We start from the raw sequence: 20,684 nt of genomic DNA on the forward strand, positions 1-20,684 counted from the left end.
TATACATATATATACAGAGAGAGAGAGAGAGAGAGAGAGAGAGGGAAAGAAAAAAGAGAGACTGAGAGGGAGAGAGAGAGAGAATGAGACAGAGAGAGAGAAAGAGAGAGAGAGAGAGAGAGAGAGAGAGAGAGAAAGAGAGAGAGAAAGAGAGAGAGAGAGGGGTGGAGTAGAGATAGAGTGACAAATAGAGAAGGGGAAAAACTTAAACTGCAAGGCATCGATACTATTATACGTCTCTTTGAGAGCTTCTGAGTAGACAAACGAGTGCCGGAACATAATCTCATTTGTCTATTATTTCAGAACTGGCACTTCACAAAAAATACGAAGTACTACATTTTAATATGATATTACAACGAACCGCACCCGCCCCCCTTTTTAAATTAATGAAAAAGAAAAAATCACCAAAAGCAAAGAAAAGGTGGGCTTTTTTTAAATTAAAAAATAAAACGAAACAGAGGATAACAAACAAAAACAGCAACAAAAACAACAGCGAAAAAGTAAGTTACAACTGCCAAATTACATCCCCAGCTTTGGTTTCGACGACACCAACAACATCTGCAGCAACAGCTGCACCAACTTCTACAGCAATGTCTACAACAACAACACCCGTAACTTCACCCTCAACTACTTGCTCCTTCAACCCATGTTTTAACGGCGGCACGTGTGTGGCTTTCGGCTCTTCCTACACTTGCCTGTGTCCTTCATCTTATAGCGGCGTCATCTGTCAGATCGGTAATTCATATAAGTGCTCCATCCCTGTCTTCTTTGGTGTTCCTGGTTCACTAACATATTCATTTCGTTCTTTTTTCTTTTCTTTGTCCTTTCTATTTGTCCTTTCTTTTTTCATTCTTTCTTCTTACTTTCTTCTTTCGTTCTTTCTTTTCTGTCTGTCTTTCTTTCATCCATATCATGATAATATTACAATTCAGTTATTATTTTTCGATTATAATTTAACAATTGTTTCTTAGTTATTTTACAATTCCTAGAATGTCTCCCGATTTTTTTACGATCATTTGCAATTATTTCGCATTCAGTTTACAACATTTTCATAGTAATTTTACAGTTTTTACTACCATTTTACCACTGTTTTACAGCAACGCTTTGTTTTGTTTCGCAGAATCAAAGGATACCCCATGTGATGCCCAGCCATGCCTGAACGGTGGTACGTGTGAGGTACAAGGGGACTCCTTCCTTTGTCGGTGCCCGCCTCAGTACACCGGCAGTTTCTGTCTCGTCCGTGAGTTTATCTCGACCAGTAGTGTTTGTCAACATTGTTTATAGCCAGCACCCACATTTGCCACCTTTACGATATCAAAGTCACACAAAATGTACACTTGCACTTTTTAAGGACTCTCAAGCTTTGAAATCACCAAACTTTGGTAGTCGTATTCTCATTAATTTTACCACCAACATCAGGCCTCAATCACTCTCAAATATCTCTACTTTGATTCAAGATAGTGTGGGATTTTTTCCTTCAAAAGCGAGAAAATGTAATAACTTTAAGATGCTACTACCAACTCCACATGCGCAAAAAAATGACAACAGTCTGATTTCACAGTGTCGTATCACTTATTGTAAGTGGGCTATAGAAAAATATCTGTCCTCATTTCCTCACGATACCTCATATATTATACGTAGTACGTGAACAAAAGTATTGAGTACGTTTTGAGGCTCTGAGTACGCCAGTACGATTGTGTGTTCGAAAATACGTACATAATATCATTGTTCTGTTTTCTAGAGTCGTTCCTAGCGGAATTGTTGATACTAAAGGAAAATTAAGAACTTCTGAGATGGGATTTGAGAGTATTGATGAGAACAAAACACATACGTTAAATGGAGACATCTTTGCTGCAGCTTTCCTTTTGACAGTTTGTCATGCATGCATAAAAATGTGTGTGGAAGGTTTATTTGTTTGTTTTTTGTAGTCGTTGTGTTTTGGGGGTCAGTTTTGTTTTGTTTAGTTTTGTTTTATTTTGATCTGGGTTTTTTTGTTTGCTTGGGGTTTGGGGATCTTTGTTGCTTTCTTTTGTTGTTGTTGGTTGGGTTTTTGGTTGCTTTTTGTTGTTTTGTTTTGTATTTTTTGTTTGTTTGTTTGTTTTGGGTGGGGTGGGGTGGGGGGGGGGGGGTTGGGGGAGGATTATATGGCCTGACATCTTAACCCAGCTGTGTTCGTAGATTATCTTATATACTTTGAAAAGTTGATGGCAACATAACATGTAATTTTGTTTTTGTTTTCTTTTTGTTTTGTTTTGTCTTGATTTGAAATTTAATGAATCTTGTCACTACCTTGGTAATCTTCAAAACTCACACAAATACCAATTAGCCCACTAGTGGAAAATGCCACTAAGGAAAACAAGCACTGATCCAGACAGCTATTGCAAGAACAATAGAGCGAGTATAAGATTAAGTCCCGATTAGGCTCAAAATTACGGAATTTGAGTTTTAGTCATTTTTAGCTTCCTCAGCATCTCCTACAACTATTTCATCGCGTAAGAACCCCCCAAAACCCCATTTTTCCCCATACCGTTTGTCACCACCATTTCCTCATAAAGTCGATATTTTATTTTTCTTTATCGGCCGTTTTCTCAACACGTTACTTTTCGCTATACTTGTTTGAGTAACTCCACCATTTTTCGTCCAATCTTCATGAAATGTTCACAGAATGAAGAGAAGATGTAATACTAAAAATGTGTCTGTGAATTTTTGATATATGGAAAAGATTTTTGTTGGTAGTGTCTTGAGTGTTGATTTTCACGGATTTTTTGCAAACTTGAATACTACCTCAGGAAAAAATTCAAAAACAATTTCCTAATTCGTTTAGGAAAAAAACAACAGACACATTTTTAGATGTAATGTTTGTGAACACGCATGCAAAAAAACAATCAATTTCCAAGAGCAGTAAGTGCGATATTCATTACGTAAGACTTGTCAACAAAATCTAATATGGCCGCCGTATCCATGGAAACGAAACTTTTTCTCAAATTTGATTGCTGATTTTAGAACTCCTTACTATGCTAGTTATATGTGGGAAATTTGGTGACATTCGGTAGACTATTAAGCGAGATAGCCTTCAGGTGTAGCCCCCCCCCCTCCCACCCCACCCCAATACAAGTGCCAAGAAAACAGTTTAAAAATGCCTGTGTATGTGTGTGGGGTGGGGGGCAGTGTAGATTCAGAGGAAGGGCTAGTACTTTATGGTGAACGACAGTGACATCTTGTTAGAATGGTCACGACCCTACCTGGTCCCCACTCCTGCACCAAGCTCACGTATGGCTCCACGGAAACTGCTACTTTCCGGCAGTGGTCACACACTAGGCAAAGATTTTGACTGACAAGCCAAATTTACGGCCCTCGCAACTGCATATGGTCAAATGAGGGCGCGGGGCACACCAAACATCTGCAGTTGGTAGGAATTTTCGAATTTTGCCCGACTGGCGGCCAAAGCCTACTCTTATCGATTTTGAACCACCAAGGGATCTAACGTGCGTAACTTGCGCTCGGGACTTCCGAGATTGTTTGCCCACGACCGAGAAGGCTAGATCTAGGTGTAGATCTTACCTACCATAAGATCATGGGTGTGGCTGAAAGACAACAGTAAGAAGGAGCCTAGGAGAAGCAATAGAAATGCGAAAAAAAGCCAGGAGCCCAGAGGAAAGGGCAAAGGGGGGTGAGGGGTGGGGCAGAAAAAGAAGACAAAAGCAGACGACATAGCATTGTTAGAGAACAGGAAGGGAAAGGAAAACAGCACATTTTAGAGAAAAAGATTTTCCGTCCCTATCCGGGTTCCAACCCTGGTCCTATTGAATACGATGCACACACCTTTACCTCTAGACCATGAGAGCCCTCAGTGAGCTTTGGGGTGGGGAATGTCTACCCCTAGTACACAAAGACTGGCTCCGGAGGACTGCGCTGAGGAAACCCCATGCGTTTAACGGGTAGAAAAGCAGACCCAGTAAAGCGTTTTTGGAGCGCAGCAAAGGGCACGGTGAGGTACAAAAGTCACTGCTAACCATTCTCTGCATGCCGACCTGTCCCCAGTTGTTTAGATTATGTCCTGCCACTGGTCACAGATGGCTCGAGGTGAGAGAGTGAGACTTTAGATCTGTGCAACTCTCCCTCAGTGTAATCTAAGTCAAGCACAAGTCATGACTTCATTCCTTCTGCCTGAGCTGTCTCCGTAAAATCCTACGCATCAAATGGTAGGACAAAGCCCCAGAAAGAGATCTTCTAGAGCGCACCGGAACCCAGAGCACCTACACCTTCTTCCAGAAAGTCAGATGGGTCAGCCTCGTGGTCTGAATGGCGGACAGCCGGTTGCCTAAACAACTGATATATGGAGAGCTGTTTAATTTCAAACGCTCAGTTGGAGGGCAAAAAAAACAACATTTGTCAAGGATTGCTTCAAAGTCTCACTGAAAAAAAGTTGGAATTCTGAACGACTCGTGAGAAACGCTGGTTCTAGATCGTCCCGAGAGGCGCTGCAAATTAGGGAGCCAAAGCAGAAGAAGCCAAGCGCATTGCCGAAGCCAAACGAAAACAAAAACGGACTCAAGTCTACTATGCTGTACCTGCCTCCATCACAAGTCTAACAGCTGACCACACTGCGGGCGAACCTTCCGAGTCTGAAAGGGGTAACGAGCAATTTTCGGACCCAAGGTCACCGCCAAGAGATCAGTTTGTGAAGTCAAAAAGGAAGGACGGACAACACGTGTGTGTGTGTGTTTGTGTGTGTGTGTGTGTGTGTGTGTGTGTGTGTGTGTGTGTGTGTGTGTGTGTGTTTGTTTGTGTGCGTGTGTGTGTGCGTGTGTGTTGAAAAGGGAGAGAGGGGTAAACGACTTACTTATACCTTGGACGTTGAACCTGTCCATAAAGACCAGCTAGCTAGTGCGCTTTTCTATATTTTAAACAAGTACATAGTGGTCACTGTCCAACGCGGCCACGGTCAGTCATTATAACAACATTTCAGCCCAAATACCCATCATTAGCGGCCACTTGGATCAAACATTTATTTTACACCAAGCCGTCATCAGACTGAGTGTATTCGATCAATCAGTGCAAAGTAAATCTTATGACAAATCATATTGTTTATGGATATGAAGGGGACAGATTTTTAAAAAAATAGTCAGATTTTAAATAGTATGTTGACTTTGTCAAGTCTTTACGTGAAGATAAATATGATCATGACCCTGCCAATAACGACCACATATCTATAACAGTCACTTTCCTCTTTGAAAGGGGTCACCATTGAGGAAAGGTTCAACTTTTAACGTCAAGCGTTTGAACTCCCCCACCCCCACCCCCACCCCCACCCCCACAGATACACACATGAATTCAGTTCCTCTCTTACTGATCAGTACAACATCTGTATATAATCTAACTATTCATAATTGCTTGCCAACGATATTCCCCTACCCCATAAAAATTCCGTGTTCAGAAAAGACAATATTACTCGCCAACCTACAATCTCCCTACTCACACAATAACGACGTTCGTTGTGTTGCCATTCGGCTCTTTGAAAAGTTTACGGGTCATTTCCCATAACGGGACAAAATATTAATCTATTTCTTCTGTCTGCTGGGACATTGTGTCTTTCTCAGTGTGTGTTTAACCCGCCCGTCTGTTTCATAAATGGTCTTAAGTGTCAATGAGGTGTGTAAGACATAAAATTTAGGCCACAAATTGCTTTTTCATTTCAGCAATCGCAGTGACAACGATGACAACGACACCTGACCCCTGCGGAAAAACTGTCTCCAACATCCGAACTGTCGGTAAGATCATCCTTGTCTTTTATAAAGGCACAAGAGTAATTGTTCAAAATTGTCCTGTACCAGTGAGAACATCACTGTGGGAGGTGTGTATGTATGTGTGTGTGTGTGTTTGTGTGTGTATGTGTGTGAGTCTGTGTGTGTCTGCGTGCTTGTGTATACAGTTTTATTGTTATTGTTGTTGTTGCTGCTGCTGTTGTTGTTGTTTACTGTTATCCTAATAATTATTATTATTTGTTATTATCCCATTATGTTATTATTATTATTAAAATTATTAATATTATTATTATTATTATTATTATTGTTATTATTATTATTATTATTATTATTATTATTATTATTATTATTATTATTATTATTATTATTATTATTATTATTATTAATAATATTATTATTATTAAGGATATTGACGATAATGGTGTTTGGTTTGGTGATGCTAATAGGCTTAAATTTAGTATCCAAATTGTTTCGCACACGATAGAATGATACACGTTTTTAAAGACCATTTTGTGACGTCATTTTCTGCAGTTACCATTTCCCCTTTATATTTTATGTGACGTATCCTCTCGGGGGGCTCTCGTGGCATAGAGGTTAAGATGTTCGCCTCTCCTTCAAAGTTTCCGGGTTCGAATTCGATGGCGAAGGGAAAAAATGTCTTCTCTAAAAGTGTCTATTTTTTCCTGCTTTCCTGCTCTCTTGCAACATTTAGTCGTTTGCTTTCACTGCTCCCACCCGATCACCTCCTCTGCCGCCTCCTCTGGGCTCCTGACTCTTTCTGCAGCTTTTCCTCTGCTTCTCCCTGGCTCCTTCTTACTGATGTCTTTCAGTCACACCGCTGATCTTATGGTAGGAAAGATCTACTCCTAGCCTTCTCGGACGAATGCGAAAATACTCGGAGGTCCCGTGTGCAAGTTGCGCTTGTGAAACATCCCTTGATGGTCTAAAATCGATAAGAATAGGCTTCGGCTGCCACTTGGTCAAAAATCAAAATGTCCTACCAACTGAAAATGTTAGGTGTGTGCCTCGCGCGCACATGACCTTATTCAGTTCCAAAAAAAGGGGAAAAAAATTACCCTCTCGATGCTACAGAATCCGGAAAGTTACGCACCGTTCATTTGTGCTTTGTCTTTGGTTCTCTAACACTTTGCATAATGAATGATAATGGGGCGATCTATGATTTGTTTTTAATTTTACTTCTTAATGTATATAACAAGTATTTTAATGTATTATTATATCATATTTTTATGCTCATTCGAAAAATGCTAAAATTATTTTGGGGGCAAACTGAAATATTGCCACATCTATAGTGCAGTTGACAATTCGTGGCGTGTCTTATTGTCACATATTTCCTAAGCTATCGAACACAGGCTCTCCAGTTTTTGCACCCTGACTTGAATCAATTTTTTTATAAACCCATTTTAGATTCTAGAAAATTCCGTGATAAAACCTAACAGAAAAAAAAATTCAAGTGGGTGGTTTCATCAGATTTTAAGAGGTTTACAGCTGGGGCAATATAGCTTTTAAAAGCAAGTCCTGTCTTTTTTTTTTATCAAGCATTATGCTTATTGAATGCTTATGTATGTTTTGTCAACCTTTTGTACAAAAGTGTGTTCACTATAAAATTAATTTCTTGAACAAGTTTTGCCAAAATAAAGTGTCATTGGTGAGCTGTGATGTAGGCCATATGCGTATGCAAAATGTTTATGAGAAGCAGGAAGGACTGTGAACGATTCAAATTTTTGCAAGACGGAGATTTACAGCATTTTATATACATTTATGAAAAACAGGTTTGTCTTTTTTTAATATTAATATTGCCCTAAATGTTGTGGAATTTATGATTGAGTCAAGACCAAATCTGTCATCAATTGTTGTGCAATTGTTAAGGAGGACATCGAATCACCAGTTAAAGAGACATTTGAAGGTAGGTTACGCCACGAATTTATAAACAATTTGATGAGTTCCCCAGATTTCTGTCAAAAGTTGTTTAAAACTTTGAATTATATTAAAGCGCCCCCCCCCCCCCTTCCAAAAAAAACTGTTATAAAAATCTATGTGCACTAGGCTTTGTAATTTTTCTCAAAACGCTAAAATGACTCAGGTAAATATATAATGAGCATGACGACATATCACATATTAATATAATATATAATATTATATATATATATATATATATATATATATATATATATATATATATATATATATATATATATATATATATATATGTGTGTGTGTGTGTGCGCGTGTGTGTGTGTGCGTGTTTGTGTGTGTGGGTGTGTGTGTGTGTGTGTGTGTGTGTGTGTCTGCGTGTCTCATCAGGCGCTCGTCCAAATAAGCGTCTTCAAACTGAATACAATAATAATGTATTTATAAGAACTGCCCATATCTTCACGCTAGAACCGAGCTCATGTCATCTGTGTGCTTCTGTCTGTTGGGAGACTGTCTGTATACAGATCAACCTGTGCAGGCCATGACACCCTGGGACGAAGCCCACCTCCAATTTCGTCTGCAGTGTAATCGAAGGCAAATGCAATGATGGCTTTCAGCGTTATATTATAGAGATTAAGATGTTAAATCATGTCGTGTTTCTTTCCAAATCTAGGTTGTGTACCAGCTGAGGTTATCTTTGTTGTTGAGTACGGAAAAACGGAATCCACCCTAGACATCGATCACGAGACAGATTGGATTTCAAAAACGATCAGCAATTGGAAGCTTGACAATCAGAACATTCGAGTGGGCGTAGTTGTTTACCACGATACTGTCACGGAGGTTAGATAGATCTACAATGTTGTAGTTTTTCTTTTATTGTTTATACACTTTTTTTTTTCTCTTTTGCATCGTGCCTATTCTTGTTCCCTGTGCGACATAGTATTTGTCAGTAGAGCGAGATGAGCGAAGTTTGACAACATTTTCTGTTTGTATTGAAGTGTGTTTGTTTGTTTTTTTAAAAAGTTTTGTATGTTTAAATTTTGATTTTGATTTTCGTAACTTCTTTTTTAAAATTTGTGTTGTGTTGGTTTTTTCCCTAATGGCGTGAGTATCTGTGTTTGTTTGGTTGTTTATTTTTCCTTGTTTAGATTTTGTTTGTTTTGTTTTGTTTTGTTTTTGTTTTTGTTTCTGATTCCGTTCTTCTAGGGAAACAGGGGTGATTTTGGTTAGAGGATACTAGTCTATTTATTTGTCATTGAAGGCTCATAGTTTATTCAGATACAGAGTCAAAAATCTTGCCCTCAGTTTTATTAATTAACAAAAAATTTTTTACAATTATTAATCATCTTACTTTCTTCGGATCTGTTAAGTCGAAAAAATGGGCAACGGTCTATCTCGTCCTCTGTTTGAACCCTATTTTTTCTTCGTCCAGGATGAAATCCCCCCCCCCCCCCACTTCAACTCCACAAAAAAGTGTTATTGCTATACTCAATTTGTGCAACATGACGAAGTTAGTCACTCAATGTACTCAGTTGTATTGAGATATAAAGCAAGACAGTAGATTTTCTCAGAAAGGTCATATTCAAACTCTCGAAACTTCAAAAATTGGCTATAAGTAAACTTGTGTAAGAAATCGTGTGTAAGTAAATGTGCATATATTTATATTATATATAATATATATTATATATATATATATATAATATATATATAAATATATATATATATATATATATGTGTGTGTGTGTGTGTGTGTGTGTGTGTATGTCTGTGTGTGTATATGTGGATGTATACATGTCTCCAGAAATGTTCGGTTAATATGTCCAACTCTCTTTAAAATAGAAGAACTGTTTTCTTAAACTCGACAAATCAATTGTGACAAGCACTAGATTTCATAATGCATGTCGAATATGTGTACACATGTGTATATTATTATGTATGTGCGTGGCATCATAGTGAAATCAGATGCTCGTCAAAATTGTCCTACCGGGTTTTGGCAGACCACTCATCAAGGTAATTATCCAGTAAACATATCCCATTTTTTTTCAAATGCCTTTAGTAATAAAGTATGTCTATTTATCAGTTTTCCCCCAGGAAATAGTATGCCTCAGTCTCTCCAGAACTATATACATGTAATAACGTATGCATCATTTTCTTCAGATGTATCCAGTAGTGCATTTCAGAATGTCTCAAGAATTGCCACACATTGAATGTCTTAATCTCTCTAGATACCTCTAGTCAGTATGTCTCAACCTTTCATGATGATTCAGTAAAGTTTGTCCTAATCTCATTCAGGCTATACATCTGGGAGATTACCATAGTGTGAGAGATCTCAGCAGTAAGCTCAGCCGACTATATAGACAGCTCAGGCCGAGTGGAGATCCAGACTTGGCCAAAGCTTTGGATTACATCAGACTTACGTCATTCAAGGTACCCACATACGTTTTATTGTAATTTTTAAATCTATCTATCTATTAATCTGTTTATCTATCTATCTATCTACCTATCTATCTATCTATCTATGTATCTATCTATCTATCTGTCTATCTATCTATGTATCTATCTATCTATCGGTCTATCTATCTATCTATCTATCCCTCTACCTCTCTCTCTCTATCTATCTATATATCTGTCTATCTTTGGTAGTCACATTTACCCCCACCCCCAGGATGGCTTTGATGGTCTCTGTCGAGTGGACGGACAGCCAACAACAGCAGTAACAACTACACCAACATGTCTATCAGGAAGACGGGCAGCCAGATCTGAGGTCGGGGTTGTACGTTGTGGGAAAAGACAAACTCGCTTGCATTTAATGATTTCGTTGTTTGAATACCATACAACCATAAATAGGAATTAACGATCTTCTTGTATATTTATCCTCAGAATGCACGTAAAGGAGTGGAGAGAGTGGTAATACCTATCGTTCATCAGATGTCTAGTAGAACCGAGAATGACATCCCAAAAGCTGCACAGCTACTCAAGGCCGATTGTACTTCGATTATAGGTAACGTATTCAGAGATGCTTCAGGGCATGTCATGGGTTTTATTATAATAATGTGTAAATAGAAAAGGACATTGACAAACGTATAAAGAGAGAACGAGCGAGTGAGAGAAAGAAAGAGGGAGAGAGAGGGATAGAGAGAGAGAGAGAGAGAAAGAGAAAGAGAGAGAGAAAAGAGAAAGAGAGGTAGAGAGGGATAAGTAAATGAAGAGAGAGGAAGTGAGTAAGAGAGGAAAAGAATAAAAAAAACAGAGAGAGAGAGAGAGAGAGAGAAAGAGAGAGAGAGAGAGAGAGAGAGAGAGAGAAAGAGAGAGAAAAAGGGAGAGAAAGGGAGAAAGAGTGTGTATGAATGTGTGTGTGTGTGTCGGGGGGGGGGAGTATGTGTGTATGTGTGTGTGTTTGTGAGAGAGAGAGAGTCAGAGAGAGAGAGAGAGAGAGAGAGAGAGAGAGAAAGAGAGAGAGAAAGAGAGAGAGAGAGTGTGTGTGAGTGTATATGTGAATGGGTATGTGTGTATGTGTGTGTGTTTATGTGAGAGAGAGTCAGAGAGAGAGAGAGAGGGAGAGAGAGAGAGAGAGAGAGAGAGAGAGAGAGAGAGAGAGAGAGAGAGAGAGAGAGAGAGAGAGACGGATTGCTGGTAGTCGAGTAGGTTTTATTATGTTATGTGTTCCGTCTAGGGAATCGACATTATTTTCGTTTTTACGAATCTCCATTCCATCAATAGTAGATCATGTCAGGTGGATGGAGGCACCAACATAATATTACTCTAACTAAAGTCTAAATGATCGCCCATCGTGCCCTTGCGCTTACTTCTCTCGTTTGAACCTTTTTGATAAAGCAGTTGATCATTCACCTTTAAATTAACTCTTTCTAATAACAACAAGATGATTGCTAGTGATAAAACAGCACGACAGGCAGATCGTATAGTTTTGTTTTTCTTTTACTCAAACCACGTACATTTCGTTTGATTTCACACTGAGAGTACCAATCACACTCTTATTTGGTAGGGATGATTTTGGTTCGAATCCTTTTAAGGGGGGGGGGGGTAAATTTGGTTGGTTCAGAAGTCTGAAAGGAACTTCACGCATTCGGATTTGTACTATTGACAATGGACATTAGATTCAGAGGTCACACCCTAAATCAGCACATATAGAAAAAGGGGGTGGGGGTCGGGTGTGGGTGAAACATACAGTACTGTATACAAACTTTTGCATCTCTCTTAGTAAATGAAAATATTTCATTATACCAGCCATGCACTGATTTACAACATTACTATGAAGTAGAGACAAAACCACCTTCTGTCAAAGGGGGGATAATAACATGTTCTTATGCGCAATAAAATTGTAAATGGGCTGATTGATCAATGTCATGCTGCACTGGAACAGCATAGGGGGAACTACTGCTTTTTCTTTCCTCATTCTTACTATCGTCCTTTTTCCTCTACTTCTTTCGTATGTTTGTCACTCTCTTGTGAATTGCTTTTTCTGGGGTGCTGTGATAGTCGAAGCAGACTTTATGTTGTTGAGGCTAGAGAGGTGAGCAGAGTAAGCCTTTTTCCCCATTTGGACTTCTCTGTTTGACTCTACCCCTTGGCGCTCATATGACCTTATGCAGTTGCGAGCGCTGAAAAACTTACTATGACATAAAACAAACCACATTCTATTCCCCAGCTTTGGGCATATATGGACCAGACATCAATTCCGACATCCTAAAAACATCGGCAAGTCAACCCAGCTCAGACAATTTTGCAATGTTTTTGAATTTTAACGCTTTTGAGGAGAGCTCCAGAAACACTAATCTATTGCATCAGTGCTCCAACTGAGGAATCTTTTATGACGAGTAGTACGCATGCAGATAAAAACTAAAAACGTAGATCTACTAAAATCAGGAGCGAAATTTCACAGGAAAGAGAGTAAACGGTCTCATTGTTTAAATACTTGTACCTTTATTATGTATTTTACTTTCTTTTTTTTTCAACATTTAGAATCGGTAATTTGGCAAACTATTTCTTCAATCTGTGCAGCTAATGCCACTGAATTAAAAAAAAAATAAAACCCACTATAAACCAAAAACTAAAACGTTATAAAAGGTTGTTTTCTAAGGTTTAGATTTGCTTTCAACAACTGGCCCATTATATTTTGTATCTCAATTGCAGAGAAATTCAAATTCTAATTATGAGAAACATTCGCTGTTTGAAAGAGGAAACATAATAGATCGATACACAGAGAATGAGATTCTCCCAAACAGCTGTCTTGGCTTCCTTAAAGTGTTATAGTATCGCGACCTCAGTGTTTTCCTGTTGTATCTGCATTTTTGACAGTGAAAATGTGGCATCTTCTTAAGCATTCTTTGTTTTAAACTGTTTTCACTGTTATTAAAAATGGTGATATGACCAGAAAGCACTGGGGTCACGATATGTAGTTGTTACATTTTCGTGTAGAAAAGCCAGGGACAGGTTTCATACTCATAAACTGTAAAAACATAAAGAGAAAATCAAAACGTTTGTTTATTTCGGGAGCTGATACTAGAAACATCAGTGCGGAGTTACATTAAAGAGAATTACGGCACTTACAGACTTCAGTAAAAAAAAAAAAAAAAAAAAAAAAAAAAAAAAAAAAAAAAAAAAAAAAAAAAAAAAAGGAAGTGAGTAACAATTGTAAGTGAGAGGGGAGGGGGGGGGGGGTGGGCTATTTTGACAAAAACAAAAGGGTAAGGTACTTAAATGAAAGTGAAGAAAGAATAATACGTCATTTATCTCTTCTGTGAAGTAACAGAGAGATCTGACAAAATCGAGATCTACCTCACATGTCTGTCGATCGCTTTCGTTTTTTTGGTAAGAATTTTCAATTTTACAAAAACGTTGTAGTTGTTGAATTTGTAACATTTATACCGTTGACTTCTTGCGGGTACTGTCAACTCCAACAACTAGTTAGCTTCGTTTGAACAAAGATGGAGGATAAACCGTCGTAGTTCTTTGAACGACACAGCAGTGATCATAGATCACGTAAAACTAATGACACATAATGCAAGTTCACGTTTGTTGATATGCACGTTGTCGAATGTTGATGTACATGTACAATAACATAAAACATGTGTACACTTTTTAAAAAAGCATATATGCATACATGCGAACGTGGGTATATGTATACATGTAAATACGTCCCCTACGTACCCTGGTATCTACATACATACACACCTATAAACATTCATATCCATATGCTCACATACGCGTATGTACAAATGTACACATTCACACATACATACAAACATACATATGCACTAATACACACATACTCATAATCCCACATACACATAATATACGCACATACATATGCGTTAACACAAACACTCGTAAACATAAAAAAATAATATACAAATGCGCACATGTAAACATACCTACATACTCATTTACACACGTATACTCAAATACACACACACACACACACACACACACACACACACACACACACACACACACACACACACACACACACACACACACACACGTGCGCGCATTCACAGATTATGCACACATAAACGTAAACATTTCTGGTCAACGTCTCACTTATACATGACTTGAGCACACCATGGTCTATCGCTAAATGAGTTGTATTTAGATGAAAATTAAGTACTAAGAGTTCACATTTTGAATGGTAAATGATATTGACAAGCACAAAAGAAAACCTTTTTATTGTGAAATCTAACTATCTCTATTCTCTCACTCTCTCTCAATCTCTCTCTCTCTCTCTCTCTCTCTCTCTCTCTCTCTCTCTCTCACACACACACACACACACATACACACCCACCCACCCACACACACACACACACACACACACACACACACACACACACACGCACACTCACTCACTCACTCACTCACTCTCTATCTGTCTCACTGTCTCTCGGTTTCTCCTCAACCCCCCCCCCCTACTCTCTCTCTCTCTCACTCTCTCTCTCTCTTTCTCTCTCTCTCTCACTCTCTCTCTCTCTCTCTCTCTCTCTCTCTTCTCTTTCCTTTTCATACAAGTCTTCATTTTGTCAATCTATCAATCTAAGTTGATAATATTTCTATATTTACAAGTGTAGCTTTTTACTAACCTGGATTTAGATCTAGCTCTAGATCTAGTTTTGTATTCCTCCTAGCTCGGCCCTGCTCCTCTGTCCTCTGTACGTCTCTCCAGCCTCTTTGCCACGGGAAATCCCCCGTGAGTAGTCACGGGCTGAATATAAAACCACTCCAGGTCCAGCGAGGAGGAACACAAAACTAGATCTCTCTGGATATAAAACAACTCTGTGAGTAGTCACGAGCTAAATGTAATATTTGCCACAAGGGATTTTGGAAGGCTAAACCTTGGCCTATCTGTCCCAAGAGTAAAAATCCTTGTTCTTTAAAATCAAGACGTTTTGTTTTACAGACAAAAATCTTTGTACAAACCAACCTACAGAACCATGTTTTGTTTTCAAAATTACAACTGTTGATTTCAAAGCACTTTTTTATCCGTTGTAAGTATGTGGTCAAACGCAGAAACCATGCTAGCTTCGACACCACAGACGTTTGACTTTAAAAAGAAAAATATCTTTTAAACTAAAATATATTATCATATTAGGCAAACATTCGACGAGTGTGGTGCAACGGTTATAAGCTTCACCAATGTTACAGCTGAAGACATGAGTTTTATTACCCAGTAGCGAGGATATTCTTTTACCAATATCTATTGGCCTATTTTATCTGGTTATGTATCCTTCTAAGCCAACGTTGACCCTGGCATACACAGACGAAGCTTCCCTCCTACTGTGTGATCTAAATTCTATAGATTGGGAGGAAACAAATCTACAATTATAATCTCAACCGTATGATACAAAAAAACGAAAAAGAAAAAGAAAACAAATCAAACAAACAGTTTCCAGCTTGATTTGGTTCTTTAGTCCTCATACTTGGCTGGTGGAGATACCCGAAGACACAACTGGATCACCGGCACGATTCGATCTGTGGGTGTTTTAAGCATTTTGTCGAAATTGTTTTACTACACGTACAACACAAACCTGTTTTAAGAGTGTCAACAATCGAACACAACAAAGAATCCCACATCGTGTTTATAGACCGGGAGGGGGCTATTGACAGAGTACACCAAGCAAAGCTCTGGAAGACACTCGAAAAATTATGGCGTCAGAGGTCTAAAGTTAGATAATGTCAGAGCTCTATATACCAACAGCATAAGCTCAGTAAGAACGAATGAAGGCAATACTGACTCTTTCAAAGTAAGATCTGGAATACGACAGGGATGTGTTCTATCTCTCCTCCTGTTTATGATATATATGGACTCAATAACGCAAGACGCAAACCAAAGCCCAGAAAGCATAAATAAACTTCTATTCGCAGACGACCAATGTCTTATTCATCAGAACCAACAAAGCCTCCAAAATCACACTTACCGAACTGCACAACAGCTGAGAGAAATCTAATATGAAAATATGCACATCAAAAACGGAATTAAGAAAATGAGACGAAACCTTAGTCACCTGAACATCCAACTGAAACAGGTGAAGGAATTTAAATACCTTTGCAGTACTTTTTTCTGAAAACGGGTTCACAGACAGAGAACTAGAAATGCGAACTCAAAAAGCCAACACTGTCACCTGTCAGCTGACACCACTCCTATCTCATCCAAACATCTCCATGGACACAAAGAGACTGCTTATTATCTCAATATTCATACCAAGATTATGCTTCCAGTGCCATACCTGGACATTTAGTAAAACCCATGAAACCAAAATCACCGTATGCGAAATGAAAAGTCTCCACAACACCCTTAACATCACATTAAGACGAGACAGGCAGAAAAATGAAGAAGTAAGAGTAGCTATCGGCATTGAGTCCTGCCTGCATTACATAGAAAGACAGAGAATAAAATGTTTTGGCCTCCTGTGACGTATGTCATCTGGCCAGCCAGCCTCGAGAGCCTACAACACCAAGCACTCAGGCTAGCCTATAAAGGGAAAGGAAGGCCACACAAAAGGTGGATAGAGGGTGTCAAGTAAACCCTGAGAAAACATAATATCACAACTGAAAGAGCTGCAGAGTTGGCTTACCATAGAGAACTGCTTCTCCCCTCGACGCTTAACGGCAACAGAGGATGAAAAAGTAAAAGTAAAGTACAAGATCTTAAGAGAGCTATTGTAAAAGAATAACATACAAAGAAGAGAAGGATTGAAGAAAAAGACAGTAATGGATAGGATAGACGTAGTAAACGACACCAGAGCACCAGACAATCATTCACAGTTAAAGTTTTACGGCACCTATAACACAAACAGGTAATATAAATGCCATCTGTTAGTGGTCTTACAAGAGAAAAAAGAGGGAGGATCAGGAGGCTTGGTATTGAATACGACAAGGAAAAACCACACCAGATCACCCGCCCTTTACCCACATCTGTGAGAGTGAAATGGAGAATGGCGGTAACATACAAAAAGTGTACAGATGTAAGCGTGCGGGGGCAGAAAAGCTCGTTAAATAATTAATAGGCCTAATTAATATACAGCCTTTAAAATATCATGGCAGTTATTGTCAACTGTATCTTAACCCCCTGATACTTCTTCTCTCTGACTCTTCATCCATCTCTTTTTAGCTCCCATTCTCCCTCTTTCACTACCTCTCATTCTCCTTTTCTTTATCCCTTTTTCCTCCCTTACATAAAAAAAAATCCTCTGTCGACACTATTTTGATTAGGAAACGGTGTTCGACTCTACCTATCAGGGCAAACCCGGACTGAGAGGATTCATCAACCTAGCAAACAGACCGGCATAGTCGATAAGAATTCTTTTCACACTGAAATCGAACTTAGAACATATGAGTGCGACGACAAAGCGTCTAACAGATACACCACAGACGCTGCCCCACCCCGCCCCCCCTCTCTCTCTCTCTCTCTCTCTCTCTCTCTCTCTCTCTCTCTCTCTCTCTCTCTCTCTCTCTCTCTCTGTGTGCCTTAGTAATCTATCTATCTATCTATCTATCTATCTATCTATCTATCTATCTATCTATTTATCTATCTATCTATCTATCTATCTATCTATCTATTTATCTATCTATCTATCTATCTATCTATCTATCTATCTATCTATCTATCTATCTATCTATCTATCTATCTATCTATCTATCTTGCGCGGTTTGTCCATTGAGCACGGTCTTGCAGTGCCGCCCCAATTTTATTAATGTTCTATTACGTAAAACACCCACATTAATGAAATAAAAGAAGCCAGAAACAATCACTAGCCAAATATTGTACCAAAACAAAGGTCCTCACTGGCGCCATAACTGTCATTGCTAATGTCTATAGCTCCGTAAAACATCTACTATGCCGTGCCAAAGTCCACGCGCTTTAGCTAAACTGAAAAGGATATTCAACAGTGTAACCTGACCTATAAATCACCCTAGCGATGACGACACTCGTAGCAAGTTTGGCGGTACAGTAAGATTAATAAGACGGCACATCCCAAATGTGCTCCTTCCGAATAGTGCCGAAACATAGTCCATAGTAGGCAGCGGGCAGTCTAAAAATAAACGCAATAGACCCTACGCTATTCTTTGCCAATATTATGTGAGCCCCGGAGTTCTCCGGCGGAGTGCTCAAATGAATTGAGATTGGTTCATTGTTTGTCTTGCCACTATTTTAAGTGACTTTGTATCCGTGGGGGAGGTGAACGTGACCGTCCTATCAGTTGTGCCTTTGAATGGTTTTGTAGTGGAGTAGTGAAAGTTATTACATGTACTTGAGTGTTCAGTTCCAATACAGGATGAATGAAATTGATGTTTAGCTAACAAACAAATTTAGTACTAGAAATCAAAGCGACAAGTAAAAAGAGTGAAAATAAAAGCACGAGGCCCTCCCTCACCAAACCAAAGATCCTAAAATTATACACCATCTCATTTACTATGCCCTTGACTATCTTCAGCATGCGATAGCCTAATTATTATTGTGCACGCGCACTTTTTAGCCCCATGAGCCGCCCCTGCTATCTATCTATCTATCTATCTATCTATCTATCTATCTATCTATCTATCTATCTTTCTATCTATCTATCTATCTATCTATCTTACTATCTATCTATCTGTCTCTATCTACGCAGCATGTATATAATATGTTATGATCAGTATATTCCATAATTCAAACCCAGATTCACGAGCGTTAGCAACAGACGACGATGGTAAAGTTTGTACTTCACTTCTGGCTACCCGTGGAGTGTAATGTCAGAAAGCATGTGTCTGTAGCATTGGTTTAGAGCTTAGATTATTGGCTACTGCACGGAGATGATCGTATCTCACCTCCTGGTGATCTTAATTGTGTTAATGGGGGCGTAATATAAATTAAAATGACTTCACTCACCGTAAAACGGCACAGAGACTCTGAAGAAGATAAAAGGCACGTAAATGACAGCTGAACCCAGAAAAACGCCGGCAGCTACATAGGCATACTGGACCTCAGGGCTGATGGCGAGCGGAGCGACGAACATGTAGATGTTCAGGATTACCATGAAGATTGGCACGACCAGAGGAATCTGTACAGGAAAACCAGGTGTTCTTGTTAACAACGACAATACGGGGTGTCTCAAAAACGGGGGTGGGGTGGTGAGGGAGTGGGACTATTTACAAGGAAGTATTTTAATTATCGTTACACCTATTTCAAAGACATTTAATATAAACTGAATTCTCACTGCTAGCAGGACCGATTTGTTTCATTTATTCTTTTTTCTTATTTATAGTGCAGTACATATTTTAAAAAGCTTATTCTTTCTATTTTATTAGCGCTTCTTCAAGAAATGTTAAATAACCAGAACGTGCGTCTTCAAGAACGTAATCTCAACATAATGACGCTCTACTCACCTTAATAGGTCTGTGTGCATCGCGCATGCTTCCAAACCGAAAGACGAGGAAGCAGATGTAGACCAGGCCGTTGAAGAAAGCGTTGAGGAAGCCAATGTAGTTGATGAGCGTGCCCACTTCTGCTGGGACTAGGAAGAGTAGCGCCAGGCCAAGCTGAGGACGATGTATATATTTATTTATTTATGTATTTATTTGCTTATATATTTGTATTTATTCTATTTATTCATTTATTTAATCTATTTATTCATTTTCATATACTTTTTTAATGTATTTATTCGTTTATTCATTCCTTCATTTATTTATTTATCGATTTTTAAAAATTCTATCTTTAGTAAAGAGAAGTACGCAAAAGTAATAACAGTCATTTAGTACAGGGTTAATGAAGACAAATAAAAAAAATATACAAAAAACTGTGTCAGAGAATAAAAATAGAACAAGCCAGTGGCGCTTTCCAACCACCCGTACTGTAGAAGAGATTTGGGAATATACAAATGCAATCAAAGACAAAAGGGCAGATTAAAAAGTAGACCAAAAATAACATACACTGAGAATAAAACCTATGATTTTGAGCAGATACGTTATAGTTATTGAAAACCGTCAGGAAAATATGTGTTAAATTTTAGATGTACGTGGGCCGTCTCCTCTCCCGACACGAACAAGCAAATAAACACACGCACAAATACTCACGTTCATACAGTATTATGTATTATGTATTATATTGACAGAAGGACACATTTTAAGAGATATTGAAATAGACACAGACAGAGCGGATCACAGATAGAGAGAAAAAAAGAAGAAAGCGAGAAAAAGATGAAAAGAGAGAGGGAGAGAAGAATAGAAAGTGGGAAAGAGAAAGAAAATGACAGAAGGGAGATGAAGAGACGGTAGAGAAAGAGAAGGAGATATAAGGGTGATTAAAGTGTACTCACCAGTAGACCCATGGCGCAGATAGGGGTGAGGAAATCCACCTGGATATAACTGAGTACATCAGGAATGTTTTTGTCCCGTGCAGCAGTAAAGATCAACCTGGGCAAAAAGGGACAAACTTGTAAAATGCGATGTTAATTAGTTCAGAAAGAGACTTTAAAGAATAATATAACAAGCTACCCCCCC

At 38.7% G+C, this 20,684-nt stretch overlaps 2 protein-coding genes across 2 annotated transcripts in view; one reads left to right on the forward strand and one right to left on the reverse strand.

Annotated features, from left to right (window-relative positions):
- The window catches only part of LOC106014197, a 31,516-nt gene extending 18,745 nt beyond the window's left edge, over nucleotides 1-12,771 (forward strand). Inside the window, exons 9-15 of the mRNA XM_013091355.2 lie at nucleotides 532-735; nucleotides 1,121-1,240; nucleotides 5,700-5,771; nucleotides 8,371-8,537; nucleotides 9,990-10,124; nucleotides 10,578-10,698; nucleotides 12,364-12,771. Coding sequence (XP_012946809.2) covers nucleotides 532-735; nucleotides 1,121-1,240; nucleotides 5,700-5,771; nucleotides 8,371-8,537; nucleotides 9,990-10,124; nucleotides 10,578-10,698; nucleotides 12,364-12,515 — 971 coding nt within the window. The 3' untranslated portion in view covers nucleotides 12,516-12,771. The remainder of the gene's footprint in view (nucleotides 1-531; nucleotides 736-1,120; nucleotides 1,241-5,699; nucleotides 5,772-8,370; nucleotides 8,538-9,989; nucleotides 10,125-10,577; nucleotides 10,699-12,363) is intronic.
- Nucleotides 12,772-15,615: 2,844 nt separating this feature from the next.
- Nucleotides 15,616-20,684, reverse strand: part of LOC106014194 (b(0,+)-type amino acid transporter 1-like) — an 8,251-nt gene continuing 3,182 nt past the window's right edge. Inside the window, exons 3-6 of the mRNA XM_013091346.1 lie at nucleotides 20,501-20,597; nucleotides 19,572-19,724; nucleotides 19,075-19,246; nucleotides 15,616-15,680 (exon numbers count right to left, since the gene is read on the reverse strand). Of these exons, the coding sequence (XP_012946800.1) occupies nucleotides 15,616-15,680; nucleotides 19,075-19,246; nucleotides 19,572-19,724; nucleotides 20,501-20,597 (487 nt within the window). The remainder of the gene's footprint in view (nucleotides 15,681-19,074; nucleotides 19,247-19,571; nucleotides 19,725-20,500; nucleotides 20,598-20,684) is intronic.

This window comes from Aplysia californica, unplaced genomic scaffold, assembly GCF_000002075.1.
Source record: "Aplysia californica isolate F4 #8 unplaced genomic scaffold, AplCal3.0 scaffold00034, whole genome shotgun sequence".
NCBI classification, from domain to species: Eukaryota; Metazoa; Mollusca; class Gastropoda; order Aplysiida; family Aplysiidae; genus Aplysia; species Aplysia californica.